This window comes from Engystomops pustulosus, chromosome 8, assembly GCF_040894005.1.
Source record: "Engystomops pustulosus chromosome 8, aEngPut4.maternal, whole genome shotgun sequence".
Classification (NCBI taxonomy): domain Eukaryota; kingdom Metazoa; phylum Chordata; class Amphibia; order Anura; family Leptodactylidae; genus Engystomops; species Engystomops pustulosus.
The window spans coordinates 73544877-73560734 of record NC_092418.1 but is presented as its reverse complement, the minus strand read 5'-3'; the positions used below and the strand labels follow the sequence as shown (position 1 = coordinate 73560734).

Sequence of the window (15858 nt, the reverse complement as noted above, 5' to 3'; positions counted from 1 at the left end):
GTTCCTGCAGCCTGGACAAGGCAGTGTAATTCACATTTCCAGAGCTGTGTGTCTGCTCATCAGTCCTGCACTGCACAGGTTACATTGTGCGGGAGCTGCAGCTGGAGACAGACAAAGATCAGACGGCACAATAAAAACCCTACAGAAGACACGTCTGCCTTATACATGCCTTTCTCCTTCTAAGATAGTATTATGACATCACCAGATCTCTTCTGAGCAGCAGAAATTGGAGTCAACCACAAGTGAATCATTTTGGAGAAGGTTTGCGCCCGGTCTCGTGGTGCGCCTATCACTTCTGCCCTCCTCGATTTGACTGTGCCAAACTATGCCTGCTTTATTGAGTGACAAAATGCTAAAAACAAACACGAGGAACAATCGGTTAACGCGTTTCGACGAATAACGTCTTAGTCATAACCTGTATGCATTCACTACATGCTCACCTTTTAAATAGGAATAGAAAAAGTCACACGCCCGATAAGGGGTGGAGACATTAAGAGAAAGCTTTTTAACCAAGAGACTTATTGGATTTTTGTCATGGAAAGTAGAGCGCCGCAGGGTCTGAACAAGAGACTTGACCTCATACTTACATACTGAGTAGATAAGTGATGTAATTATAACAGTATGTACATAGAATTGCATGCCCTCATACAGATATGAATATAACAATATTAACTTGCAGACTTTGTTTTACATAATCCAGCAGTATATGATCTGAGAAGTATATGCATAGATGGATGAGGTTGGATGTCATGTTTACATTGCATGGATTCCTGTATAGATCTATACAACAACAAACTAACGAAGTATGTAGTCTTGAGATCTAAGTGTTGCTGTAACGTTTTATGTTTACAATCTTTCAATTTTGTCCCATTGTTACACATGTTTGTATGTATATGCGACTACTGTTATATACCACAGGTGGCAGTAAGGAACAGTTTTATATTTATTTTCAATTTTATACTGTTTCTTGTAATGGTTATACTCACCAGCTACAGCATGACACATCTCCCGATCATGTGACTTGGAGGGGGCGTGTTCCATTTCTCCCCGGATCCTTGAGATCAGGTGATTCATTGTTGGGATTGAAGTTTCTCCCATGGCCCTCCCACTCACATGACCGGAGGGTGGGGAGCTAGATACCACTCAGCTGTTCAGGCTTTTTAAAAGGTGAGCATGTAGTGAATGCATACAGGTTATGACTAAGACGTTTTTCGTTGAAACGCGTTAACCGATTGTTCCTCGTGTTTGTTTTTAGCATTTTGTCACTCAATAAAGCAGGCATAGTTTGGCACAGCACAGCCGTGGACCTTCTTTTGTTGTGCCGGTTCGCTTTTCTCTATTTTCTTCGTTTGTACCAGACGGCTATGGATGGAACTATGTTCGTGCACCAGGAGATGGCCATGAAGTGTGCAGCCCAGAATGACTAGAAGGTTGGGTGAGCTGGCTTTTTTCACTTGTTACTACTGATTGTAGTTGGAGTGGTATTTTTGCATATACTGTAATAGTATATAATAGACCATATACAAAGTTTTCTTCTTCTTTTTACATGGTGTTAGCATAGAAAGTGTCACTATACAAACATTTTTTCATTCTCATGTCTGAGGAAGGGGGCGTTCCCCCCGAAACGTCAGATCATGTGGCTCATACTACCAGCGGTCTTGTGAGCTGGGTCTCTGCCCGAGGTCTGAACTTCAAGTGAGTGTCTACACTATATTTACCTAATTACGCTGTTTTTGTGAATGAAAAAATGTTTGTATAGTGACACTTTGTATAGTGACACTGTATAGTACATGTTAACACCATGTAACAAGCCATCATTGCTATTGTGCATAAAGTCATGAAGATTACTGCAATGGAATTGTAAATAATGTATACCTGTGGATATTGAAGTAAAGAAAATATTTGTTTAAAAGAAGAAAACTTTGTATATGGTCTATTATAGGACACACTTCATAGATGCGTTTTGTGTGAGGCTTTGGAGATCCTCTAGTCCTGGACCAAGTAACTGTTTATTTCCCTCTACGTATCTTTGTCTATTGTTTTTCTGGATTATACTGTAATAGTTACCTACAGTCAAGAATAGTGAAATAGGACATGTCCCCTCTAAAATAACAATTAAGTAACATCTTTTCTTTGAAATCTCAATTTTATAGTTAATGTTTTATTCCTCCTAGAATAAACTAGGAAACCTGGAAGAATTAAAAGATACACTTTTAAAAATTGGTTGATGAAATATTTTATTGGACGAGCTATCTTTCATTTTCTTCTACCTGGCCACCGTGTCAGCTTCTTCCAGCCATAACTAATCTATGCTGATTTAGCAACACAAAAATATTAGGTTCCTCACCTCATCATTATCTCCACCATCTTCTGAGCACAAACTCAATACTGTTCTCTTGCCACTACAATAGGGAATATTTTAACAGTGCTACCGCAGAAGCCAACATATTCACGTGGCCCCACAACTCTCAATGTTGCAACAGTGCCATCACACTAGGGGGCTTCATTATGGGATGGCCATAATTACCCGGTTTGCCCCAACACCCTCCCACCAACACTAACCTTGTTGATATTTCGAAGGCAATTCTATTGGATCATGCAGTGACTAAACTAAACTGTCATTTGCAGAGAGAGGTTTAATTAAATCTGTTCAGTGTACTACAGTGGTGGCATCTGTGATCAGGGATGTCTCAAGCATTACCCGGAGTCACTACAACATGACTAATAGAGGATCCACGACTTCTGCATCATGTATTAATTATATTACATGTACTTCATCAAGGCTTCTCCATCTATTTCTACATTTACTGCAAAGATATGCAGCAGCATTTTCCACTGTGAAATTACCTCTTTAATCACCAACCAAGATTAGGGGTGCGATCCCCGAGGTGCGTTGTCCGACGAGGATGAAGTCCGGCGCGATTCACTAAGAACAGGCGCCAGATATCCTGCATGTGTCGCTTCCCCGCTGAGGTCCGCTGGAGTTCACCTTCTTCTTCCCAGTGCATGTGAGTGCATTGTCTTGCGACACAATTTGAATTTTAAATCCTGCGCTTAGTCTGAATCAGTCGGGCTGTCTGACAGCCACGCCCCCTGATTTGTGTCGTATGAAAGTCGGCGCGATTGCACCAAAATCCGATCGCGTGCGTCAAAAACCCCTGTAAAATGAGGCGCAAATCGTCGGGAAACCCAATGGAAATGCGGTCCGCGTACCCTTCGTAAATGTTCCCCATTGCATCTGTATGAATTGATGTAAAGTTTTAGTTTAAATAAAAAAAGCTGTTAAGACTTGGAGTTTCACAAGAGGAATAATTGTGGAGAACATTAAGAGGTTCCATAGGAAGTTGGCAATGATGAGACAGGCAGCAGATTATGCCACTTATCTAAAAGTACAGCTTACTTAGAAATTTCCCAAATGCAATTGTGTGAATGTGTAAGAAGTATGCGTCTCCTTCTCTGCCAGAGGGGACAGGGAACTAAAGCGCTTCGCAGCTGGTGATAGCTTTTGAGGAACGGACTGAGACCATCTTGTGTGGAACATTTATATTTCCTCAGGACAGGAGATGGAAATAAACTGCTTAGCAACTACCAGCATCCAACCTGCGTGTCTTCCCAGCAGAACATATCTGGAGATGCTGTCATTTTTCTGCTTCCCAAAATTGTAGGAGATGAAAGAGATGTTTCCATCTGTCACCTCCCTGCTTCAGGGGTGAAGGAGCATTCGATTAGCTTGTATTACACCAGTGCTTTATAAAGCCTGCAGCGAGGACTGTGACTAAAGGACCAAGCAAAAGAGGAAATAAGTTAAAAAGTCTATTATACAGAAAAATGAACTCTGTAGACCGCTTGGTTGTGTCTGTATGTAACAGAATGCTTTTCTTACATGTAATATGCTTTGAAGAGGATGTGTTACCAAATATAAAATCCGGAATCATGTACCTAAATTCATTTCCACCATGCCCCTCACATCCAATTTGATGCTTGTTTTTTTTATTTACATCCCATGATCCTGTGATGAAGCACCATGGGGTTGTCAAGAGTCAAGAAATAAATCTAATAATCAGAAAAGAAAGCATCGCAGGGATATAAATGTCTATCATACTCCAATCCTTCAGTTTTATACATTACAATCAGATGAGGTGTGCAGTATGTTGCAAAAACGTAATTATCTCCATTGTTTTCTTTCTATTAGGACGGGATTTGGACAAGCGGAGACTAAGCATTAACCATGTACCATCCAATCCCAACATGGAATACTTCTTGGACACCGCTGTGGAGAAAGCAAAGAAGCAATTTCGTGGGGCACAAGCTCCTATAGCATGTATAGAGGCTGTGAGAGCCTCGGTCCAGAAACCATATCATCATGGCATAGAGAAGGAGAGGCAACTGTTTTTATCTCTTTGGGCCAATGGTCAGCCTCAAGCACAGCAATATGCCTTCTTCTCCGAGAGGAATGTTGGGAAGTGGACACATCCATCAGGTGGTCGATGGGACACTGTCAAGCCAAAACCGGTCCGCAGCGCTGCCGTTATAGGTAGGTTGCAGTCATTATACTGTTCTTCATTTTAGATGAAAATTTCACATTAATTTCATAGTCAGTACCACAAAAATAATGTATGTGACAGACATTTAAATATATTTTGCATTTAAAATATATATCTCGTATGTATATAAGGGTATGAATGTTATTAATGTCCTATCCATAGGCAGGGGTACAACATCCAGCTCTCCTGCTCTTCATCTGCTACTTTACAACACTTTCCTATAAACAGCAGGTTCATTACAAGGTAGGGTGGAGGACCCCTGTTCCGGAGATAGCTGCGGGTCCCAAGGGTAGATCCAGAAGATGTGCCATAAATATTGAGACTGTAAAAATGCCGATACCACGAATATACTCAATAACTATTATTGGCACCTATAGGGGTTTTCTGGCAATTTAGGAAAACTCCAACTAGGTCAGGATAGTCTTAAAGCAAAAACACTGTGTACTCCAGGCTTTAGCCTTGGTAAAGCTGAGCTAGAAGTTTCTAGAACTCCGGACCCACTGCAGCCACAGTGGACTCTGTTGCCTTTATTTTTTAACCCAAGCCTACCTAGACGCTGCTGTGTACCCCCTGACACAGTATCTGTTCTTCATTTAGCTGTTAGCGTGAATAATTAGCAGCCAACGGAGCCAAAAGGGACTTACCCAGGAGTCCCTAGCGCTCATTTGCATATTTTTAAAAATTATTTTTCAAGGGGCAGACACCAGCATTTCCGAGCGCATAGACAGGTGATGGGCGACTAGCGCTACATGGGGAATCGCGGGATATAGAGTTATAACAAAAGAAGTCTCAGGAACTTCTTACTAGGACACATCTACCATCACTAAACTGATGATAGAAGTCCTTTAAGAGTATCTTTATGCTTGGAACATTTGTTGCAGACATTTCTGTTGTTGCTTATCTGAATAAGTTTCTTATGGTGACAATAGTTGAGTATACCTTGCTTTTTATAATGCGTAGGTACTCTGTTAATGTATGTTAGAAATCCTTATCCTTAGGGTGCTATTAGATGGTGCTTTATTGGTCCGTGTTTACACCAATTGAAAACGCATGAGTATTTAAACACATGCATTTTTGTATGTTTACCATGCATTTGGCAGGTTTGAATCTGTTTATCTTCATTTCTAGAAGTTTAGACAGCTTTGAAACACATTAAAGCCAGCCAAACGCATGGTGAATACACAAAAAAGCATGCTTTTTCAGTCTGTTTAAAAACAATCCGATAACGCACTGTGTGACAGCACCCTTACTTGTCAGAAGATCAGAATTTCTACCTGTTCACTGCAGTGTACAGAGATAATAATGAGCCTTCACTTCCAATACTCCAGACCAGGAAAGAGAGCATGATTCTAAATAAAGTGGAGATAATCTATTCTATTCCCATTCTCCCTCTATCTATCAGTCGTCTGGAATAATCCTTTAATAACCTGAGACACATCTGTGAGAATAATTGAGCTGTGGAGAAATCCACCTGTGCTTCATGTGGAGAATCCCCTGTGCAGCCTGAGGATTGTTGGTGGGGATTATTAAACATTATGGAGTATTTATTAGAATGATAGCACATTTTGTTATCTGGATACATGTGTGATCAGAAAATGTTGCCATTATAAATAAGTTGGGCTAGGCAGCTGTTCAGAATATCCAAAGGTTTAAAAAATAAACAAAACGAATCCTAGTCGGATCTTCAAGAGTTTCCTTCTGTACACAGTGTGCCGTGTGATAGGTACAAGCAGTGAGTAAGAAGTTTGGAGTATATGGAAACCTGCAGTCATGATTGCAGCGCATTGATCTTGGGCCATAACATCTTTGTAGACAATCAGTATGTGAAAGCCTTCACTTTAACTAGATTGTTAAAAGTACAGCAGGCTGTGGACGCGGTAGGTGGATTTTCTGCAAACTTGTGCTATATTTATCCAACCTGCACCTCATACAGGAAGGCTCATTTAAACTTTCTGTACTAAAAAAGTATTCAAAAATATTGAATTAAAAATCAATATTACCCCCATTTTATTTTGTACAATGGTTTTGTTTAATAAAATTTCTAATACAGAAATGATTAAACAGAAAACAGAATTGTATAGGGTAAGATGAAAAAGATTACTGTACATTTCCTGGGATCTGTTATTTTTACAAAAAAAAAATAACATCTTTCTATGCTGCTCATCACTTTACAGCACCTACACAATGGGGGTGATTCATCGACCTGTCTGCGCCAGAATTTTGGAGTAATTTCCTCCAAAATTGATGTGTTCCACATTTATTTAGGGTTTTTTGACAATTGTCAGCCAGTTTACCAACTTGTCCAGAAAGAGAGTGACCTTTTGGAAAGGGGTTTGGCCTGATCGGGGCACCCGAAAATTCAGTCTGTGAACCAAAAATGATAAACTAGACCAACTAATAGCTGGTCTACAGCATAACACCATTAAACTACTCCATATACATCATCCAGCATGATTTATGTGGCACAGAATAAGACTGTAGGGTCTAACTCTATTTGTATTAATCTTTGTCAGGCATTCCTGAATAAAAGCTAAAATATAGCATTTTCACCCTGGGTTAATAAAATAACTTTACTTTTTTCATCTAAAGTACGAAGTGTGCATCCAAAACTTGTTGAGGAGAATTTGTCAAGCACTGGCACATCGTTCTCGAGCACGTTATGCTCCCACAGATCACTCCGGATATATGCTGAGGGTGATGGCACAAGTGGTGTTTTGAACGCGTTTTTTATGCCACCCACTTGGCATAGGTGTGGCGTATAAGGGGGAAAAGCTGCAATTCTTGGCCTTGCCCAAAGCCAGGAATTGTGACCGTTTGCAAGCCTTGATAAATCCCCCCTTCTGGTTACTTTTTGATGTCTTATAGAATTAAAAAATAAAAGACGAAAACTGTTGTATCAGCAGCCCAGCCCATTAATTAAGAAGCTAATTTGCATAAAGATTAAATGTAATTTTCTTTAAAATGACGGATCACTGTGGATAAGGAAATGTATACATAGCAAGTGCCCTATACTGATTTTAGTTGTAGGGTTATGTATAGCTTGGAGACTTTCATTTTTCCACCAAGCCATTCTTGTAAAGCACCTTTTGAGCTAGTACAGCCATGAGTCTTCTTGGGAATGATGCAACAAGTTTTCAACAGCAGATTTGGGGATCCTGCAATGCACACTGATGCATGACATTAACCTCAAACCCATGAACAAGTCACATGTGCTGAGAGGCTCTGGAACGGGCACAGGCTTCAGCTATAGATAGTCAGAATTCTTGGCCTTGTGTCAGAAATTGCGACTATATCAAGAACACTAGTACAAGCCTTTATCAATCCCTCCCATAGTGTATCTTCATTAGTCATGTTTGTTATGTAATGGACCTATGCAATGGACTAGCCCTAGAGCAGTGGTGGCAAACCTATGGCACGGGTGCCAGAGGTGGCGCTTGGAGCCTTTTCTGCTGGCACCAAGGTCATCGTCCAAGGGCAGAGTTCACCAAACACTGAATCTTCCTGCAGTCCCAGGCAACTTAAGAGATGATGCTCTCAGTGCTATTTTAAAGCGGCACTTTATTGGCTGTTTGGAACTACGGGGAAAGTGAGAAGGTGTTGACAGAACTGCATTGTCTTTGGAGCTCATCCTGCTGGACCCACTGTTCTTCCTGACAGAGAGGCCCTGGATAGAAGCTACAATGATAGTTTGAATTTGCCTTCCTTATGTAAACTGTATTGGTGGCCTCAGTGGGCCAATACAATTAAAAGATGTGAAAGACCAGGTAACAATACGTTACTGTATAAAATTCCATTCTGGCACTTCAGGTAAATAAGTGGATTTTGGTTGTAGTTTGGGCACTCGCTCTGTAAAAGGTTCTCCATCACTGCCCTAGAGGTTTGTCATTGGAAATCCATTCTTTAAGAGGATAGCGAGACTCCAATGCTAGACTTGTGCACGTTGGGGCCCATTTACTAGATGACTAACCCTACAGAACCTTTTAGGATACTCAATTTATGCCAGAATCTTATTCCAAAAATAGGACACTGAGGCAGGAAGCACATGGGGCTGAGCAACAGGTCTCACATATCAATTATAGAAAGCTGCTCCTGGACCTGCCTCAGTTTCAAGTGACATGTATAGGTAGGACACAGCTATGAATGGTAACTCATTCAAAAACTAATGACACCCTAAATACACAATGGGGCTCATTTACGAAGGGTCCACGGACCGCATTTTCGTCAGGTTTCCTGCCGATTTCCGTGTTGCGCCGCATTTAACAGGGGTTTTTGGCACACGCGATCAGATTTTGGCGCATCGGCCAGCTTTCACGCGACACAAATTGGACAACGCGCGGGATTTAACATTGCAAATTGTGTCGCAAGACATGCACTCACATACACCAGGAAGAAGAAGGTGAACTCTGGCGGACTTGAGCGGGGAAGCGGCACATGCAGGAACTCAGGCACAAGATGTTGGTGAATCACGCCGGACTTCATCTTCGTCGGACCGTCCGGATCGGGGATCGAGACAGGACCGGGTAGGTAAATGTGCCCCACTGACTTAAATTTTTAAATTCGTTGAATAACAGAAGTAAGATGCAGACTATAGCATACAAGTGGTTAATTCGGGATGACCCGCACATCTCCAACAACCTTGTAATTAATTTGCCTCTTATCCCATCAGAACAAATAAGACCTGCAGAAAAGACATGTTTGTTGACACCTGAAAATGGAAAGAAAATCTTCAAGGCAGACTTCTTCCAGATATAATAGAGATATTAATTTTTCATTGACTACGATAAATGAGTTTCCCAGCAATATGTCTGGCCTGTGCAAGGCTTTATGTATATTAATGCGATTAATCACCACATAGCGCTGCCCTGCTCGCTGCCGTAGTCTAAGATTTCATCTTTCTTCAGGCGATGCAAGAGAAAGGAATCTGAGTGCTACAGGGATTCTAGGGTTTCACGGGAAAGTAGTGGATGATATTTTCCCTGGCATGCAGTTTCACTATATTATTTAACACAATACATGCTGGTTCTATCATCTCACCTAAATTTGACTTCATAACTCCTGCATATGGGAGGCTTTACATCGGACCTGGTTGAGAAACACTCAATAAGTATAGTCCTTACCATATAGAGGATTTGTGACTCTGAGTATAATATGCATATACATATATTTCATACATATCTTATAACAGATCCCAGTTCCGGTCAGTTGTGTATTTAGACTTTAGTCTTTTGGCTATTTATTGGCCCTGATAAATATGCCCCATTTAGGGGAATTGATTTTTCACAATGATGAATCTGTTGCAGCACGAGACTAGTGTTGTCGAGCTCTGTACTGTCAGAACTTGGGACACATTAATTAATTCCCCTCACTGTTTGAAAGCAGTCTTACCAAACTGAATTGAGGTTGAATATCCAGATCTTTTAGGAGTTCAGCTTTAATCTCCTCTCCTTATCTATCTGCTGTGGAGAGACTTGAGTTCTGCTTTCAGATATGTTCCTCACTTCTGGGGAAGAGAGGAGGGAAAAAATAGGACAGAGAAGAATTTTTCTTTTAATAAAGTATATTACAAAGTGCATTGTTATCAACTGTACTGTTGATTTACGAAACAAGAAATGGCTTTATAAGTTTAGGTACACTATATTTCCTGTAGTTTTGTTTCTATAGCTCTTTTACAGACCATGCATCACCATGGTAACATACAGCAAAAAAAAAAATTCTTTAGTGCACAGTGCAAACAGTCTCCTACTTTGTGCTAATGTACATTACTTTCACTATCTACATGAATGCACTCGAACATGTCCAGTTGACCCAGTGCTCTCTAGAAATGAAAGGGAACCTGTCACCAGGGACCTCATTTTCACTAAAGACAGGCTGCAAAAGCTAATTTCAGCTGCATTATAAATATGCTTTCTTTAAGCATTGCCATTACCATATAATTGTGTGTTATAACTTACCTTGCACCCTGACAGAATCCTCTGTGCAGTCCCAGGATTTGGGCTTTGGCTTGGATGTATTTCAAAAAACAACATGTGACTTGTCTGTGCTGCCAACTGCTCAGCTCTTGGCCCCCACCTTTGTGCTCCTGTAAAGCTTTCTTTTCTTTTTTTTTTTTTTCTTGATTTATATGTGCAGTAATTGAATATCTTGCACTATTTTGCATTATAATTTTTTTTTAATGATCATTATCTTCTTTTTATATTAGGACTGGGCACAATGGGAAGAGGAATAGTCACATCCTTAGCTAAGGCAAACATTCCAGTGATTGCATTAGAACAAGATGCCCAACAATTGGAGACCGGCAAGAAGGCAGTGAATGTTCTGCTGGAACGTGAAGCTGAGAAGTTAGTAAAGCAGGGGCTAACACCAGCGGCCACACTGGCCTCTGTCCGTTTCACACTTGACTTTGCAGAACTTAGTGCTGTAGATTTAGTTATTGAGGCAGTGTATGAAAACATGAAGCTAAAAAAGGACATTTTTTCTAAACTATCATCTGTATGTAAGCCAGATGCTTTTCTTTGCACCAACACATCAGGCCTGGATATTGATGAAATTGCATCAGTCACAAACCATCCTGACTTGGTGATTGGCACTCACTTTTTTTCCCCTGCCAATATCATGAGGCTCCTAGAAGTGGTAAGAGGTCACCAAACCTCACTTACAACCATTGCAACAGCTATGAACCTAGGCAAGATATTAGGAAAAGTGGCAGTACTTGTTGGAAACTGTCCATTATTTGTTGGAAATCGACTGTTAGGACCATATCTTGAGCAGGCAAATTATCTCTTAGAGGATGGTTGTTATCCGGAAGATGTAGACAAAGTTCTTGAAGATTTTGGTTTTGCAATGGGCCCTTTTCGTATGATGGACCTGGCTGGCTTGGATGTTGGCTGGAGGTCCAGAATGGAAAAGGGTTTAACTGGTAATAAAGTTCCTCCAGGAACTCCAGCAAGACAAAGACAGGGTTATAGGTACAGCCCACTACCTGATATGCTATGTGAGATTGGAAGATATGGACAAAAAGCAGGAAAAGGATGGTACCAATATGAGAAACCTGGAGGCAGATTTGCCCAACCTGATCCTTGGGTAAAAGATTTTCTCCAAAAATATAGAGAAACACACCAAATAAGACAGCGACCAGTGAACCCAGAATTGATTCTTGAACGTTGCCTCTATGCTCTTATTAATGAAGGGTTTCGTGTCTTAGAAGATGGCATAGCCTCTGGTCCAGAGGACATTGATGTCATCTATAACAATGGCTATGGCTTTCCTAAGCACAGAGGAGGTATTATGTATCATGCCTCTACTGTTGGCGTAGCCAAGGTATTGGATGTGCTGGAGACATACTATAAAGAAAATCCTGATGTCCCAAGTATGAAGCCTGCATTTTTACTGAAGAAATTAGCGGCTGTGGGAGGACCTCCATTAAAAGAGTGGAGAACACAGGTTGGAAGTCTTGTGAACAAGCTGTAAAAATTTGCTTCTCAAACATTTTGCATTATAACAACTAAGATATACAAATAAAAAATCACAGACACTATGTAAAGCATAGTGAAACCTAATCTAAAAATCCTGGTGGGACCAAAAATTTATAGAGGATGTTTATATACTGTACTTCTTTTACATTTCAATTGTGATTCTCCAAAGCATTTCAAAACTCAAACATTCCTAATGATATGAAAAATCTTTGTTTTCAATGTTTGGAAAATAATTTTTTTTTCTAAATGACATGTAATAAAGACATTGGAATTACCACTTTATGGGTTCATTATTTGAAAGTTTGATAGTTTTTTCCATTTTCAAAGCACCTTCATTGTTCCTTTCTTTGCTCTTATACATTGTGCTGATCTATATACCCTGTAAAAATACTTTTTATAGCTTCTGGATTCAGAAATGTGTCAGTGTGTCAACTGCTTTCGGACATGTTAAAGAAGATCTTTCACCCCCCTAAAAATCCCAACACTTGTTATTCTTCGGTAGGTTTTATTCCGCTTACTCAGGGGTAGTTAAAATTTTTCAGCTCTCCACTGTCAGATGTACAGTGTCAGGCAGTCTGCTTCAACCCATGAACACCCCATTGATAGGAGAAAGCCTGATGGCATAGATCCAGAGTAGTTTCAGTATTGTAAATGCTAATTAGGCTCGCTAGTGTAAGATTGGTGGTTGTGCCCTCGGAAATGCATTGGTCACAGCCTATACGCAGTATATAGCCAGCAAAAGCCCCCCAGTATATAGCCAGCAGCCCCCAGTATATTACCAGTCACTGCCCCCTAGTATACAGCCAGCAACCCTTGTCCCCTAGTATATAGACAGCCCCCTGCCTCTAATATGTAGCTTGCCCGTAGTATATAGCCAGCAGCCCTCTCCCCCCTATTATATAGCCAGTGCCTGCCCCCTTAGTATACAGCAAGTGCCTGCCCCCTTAGTATATAGCCAGTGACTGCCCACCTATATATAGCCAGTGCCTTCCTTCTCCGTATATAGCCAGTGCCTACCCCCTTAGTATATAGCCAGTGCCGTCCTACCTGTATATAGACAGTACCTGCCCTCCAGTATATAGCCAGTGCCTGCCCCCATGCCAAGCCTATGCCAAGCTAGCATGCCACTGTGCCAAAACTCAGTACATTTCAGACGCCCCCCCCCCAAGGTCCTCTTCTGTCTTCTGAAGTTCCGTCTCCAGGTCCCCATGCGCTGCCATCACATATACCATGACGTCAGCTGCTTGCTGACATCATAGTGTGTGCTTATGGTGGAGCACACACTTTGATGTTGCCAAGCGGCTGAAGTGTGTGTGAAGCAGCAGGGACCCAAAGACTGAGCCGGAAGAGGAACAGCAGGGACAAAGATGAGTACAGAGGGTTTTTTTCCTGGACTCGAATATAAGCTGAGTAAGGTTTTATTAGCACATTTTTTGGGCTGAAATACTCAGCTTATACTCGAGTATATACAGTACATTTTCTGATTAGAAGACACTATACCACACATGGCTTGACCGTGAACCCTCCCTTACCTTCTTTTAGTTGCACCATCACTGTTCTAACTCCTGAAATAAATGAAATATATAATTTTTACCACATGGTGAATGCCATAAAATGAACCTTGTAAAAAAATTACTTGGCTATCTTTTTCCAGTTCCATCCCATTACAATTTTTTCCCTGCTTCCCAATATGGCATATTAGATAGTCCAATTATAAAGTACAATTTGTCCTGAAAAATAGTTCTTCATACATTTTGGAATTGATGAGAAATTTAAATAAAAACACAAATGTTACTCCAGTAAAGTATCAAAACGAAAGACTGGGAAAAGTGAAACGACTGGCACATAAATACACAGACCTCTGCACTGCCACGTTTCTCACTTATGTTGAGGTGATGTGGAACACCCTTGTGGTTCGTGTCCTGAGCTCTTTAACTATAAGGGTAAGTTCATATACTGCAGATTTGCTGCTAAGAATTTGTGGATGCAAGTTCAGAGAAAGTTGTTGACGAGCTGCCATATTATGCAGATTTTGGTGCAAAGGCTACAAGCAAGGCTACGTGCACACACACGTTATTTTGCGGTGTGTTACCGATATTAATACCATAATAATAATGGCTTATCAAATAGGATGAACAACAACATAAATCTCAAGTAATGCAAATGTAACTATGACTAATAGACAACATTCATAATAATTTATAATTGTAGTTAGAAAACTATCTAAAACTTTAGCCAAGTCATATTTCCATAAATAGCCGAACAATATACGTTGTATGTGTTTTATATGTTGAGTCTAAGAATTTATTATAATAATATTTTATACATATTTATACCCTCATTTTCAGTACAGTAAGTTGTTTATGGGTTGTATACTTTGCTACATCAGTGATTATGACATGAGTGTTTTGGAGTCCATGGGTTCCCCAGAGCCACCCAAAAAGGACATTGTAATCTGCTACCGTTATAAATAAAATTCTGCTGTGTATGAATGAGATTGGTTCCGAACTCGTCCACTTAACTTTCTGCGTGGTCCACGACATGTATGTCCCTTTTTTCTATACAATAAAAATGATCTAAATGGAATTACTCTCTTCTTTCTTTCCTTCACTGTTAGGCATAAACATTGAAAAGCCTATAATGAACCCACTCCTCTCATAAAAAAAACATTCATCAATTTCTTTAAAAGGTTGCCAACATTGTATTATAATTCTGTTCATTAAATTTTGGCTAATGTTGAATTGCTGCCCTATATTGGCAGGAGTCAAAGGACGTTACGTGCTGGCTTATAGAAATGGAAGCTAATCATAAATTTGCTTTTAGTCTTCTAAATGATCTATAAAAAGATGTTCAGTGTTCATGTAATTGGTGTCTGTGAGCAATTACCTCTTTTCTATTCATTAGTTTTTATAAATGTGTATTCGGTACTCGCTGTTTCTGTTCCTCATTCTGCGCAACTGCATTGCAAAATAAAAATCCCATACTGTGGGGACCTAAGAGGGTTGAGGTGCTCAACTGGCTCCAGGACATGGTTACTGCCAGTTTAGAGAACTTTAATAAACTAAGATCAGTGACGTCATCATAGTAAAACTTTTCTACCCTACATTTGAATTGGCCTTAGCCCTACACTACTAGACTCCTTGCATTGGTTGATGAAAAGGCAAAAATTATAATGGAATATTTATGATCCCATTAATATCAGAGTTTTATATTTTGTTTTGGTTTTGGATGCTCATCTGGTTATCATAGAACAATGAACCTGATCATGGCCATGGATCGGTAAAGCAAAGTTGTAGGTTGCTTCTAAAAGTGACATCAAAAAATACAACTATATTTGTGATCACCTTCAGGTAATAAAATAAGACACCACCAGAAAATATAAAGAAATATAAGACCACTCCTGAAAATTCTCTGCATAACAAATTGCACTTCATAGTGACAGTATTTAATATTTCATGCCGTGTACTGAGAGGCGAGAAAAAAACTTTTTCATACTTTAGTGTATGGAGCTGTATGTGGTGTCATTTTTTTCAACTTTTGATGATGTTTTTAATGCTACCATTTTTAGGACTGTACCATATTTTTCAAAATGGTAAAAACGTGGCATTTTCAAACTTTAGGCGCTATTTTCCGTTATGGGGTTAAACACTAGGAAAAACGTTATTATATTTTGATTGATATGACATTTTGGGATGTGGCGATACCTAACATGTTTATGATTTTTACTGTTTATTTTTATATCATTTATATGATTGTAATACTGTATATAATTTTTTTAATTTTTAATTTTTTTAATTATTATTTCTTTTTTCAGATTATTTCAGACTATTTTCAGACTTCCT

At 39.9% G+C, this 15858-nt stretch overlaps 1 protein-coding gene across 1 annotated transcript in view; it reads left to right on the top strand.

Annotated features, from left to right (window-relative positions):
• The window catches only part of EHHADH (enoyl-CoA hydratase and 3-hydroxyacyl CoA dehydrogenase), a 31975-nt gene extending 19682 nt beyond the window's left edge, over positions 1-12293 (top strand). Inside the window, exons 6-7 of the mRNA XM_072121242.1 lie at positions 4193-4534; positions 10744-12293. Of these exons, the coding sequence (XP_071977343.1) occupies positions 4193-4534; positions 10744-12011 (1610 nt within the window). The 3' untranslated portion in view covers positions 12012-12293. The remainder of the gene's footprint in view (positions 1-4192; positions 4535-10743) is intronic.
• Positions 12294-15858: the final 3565 nt, after the last annotated feature.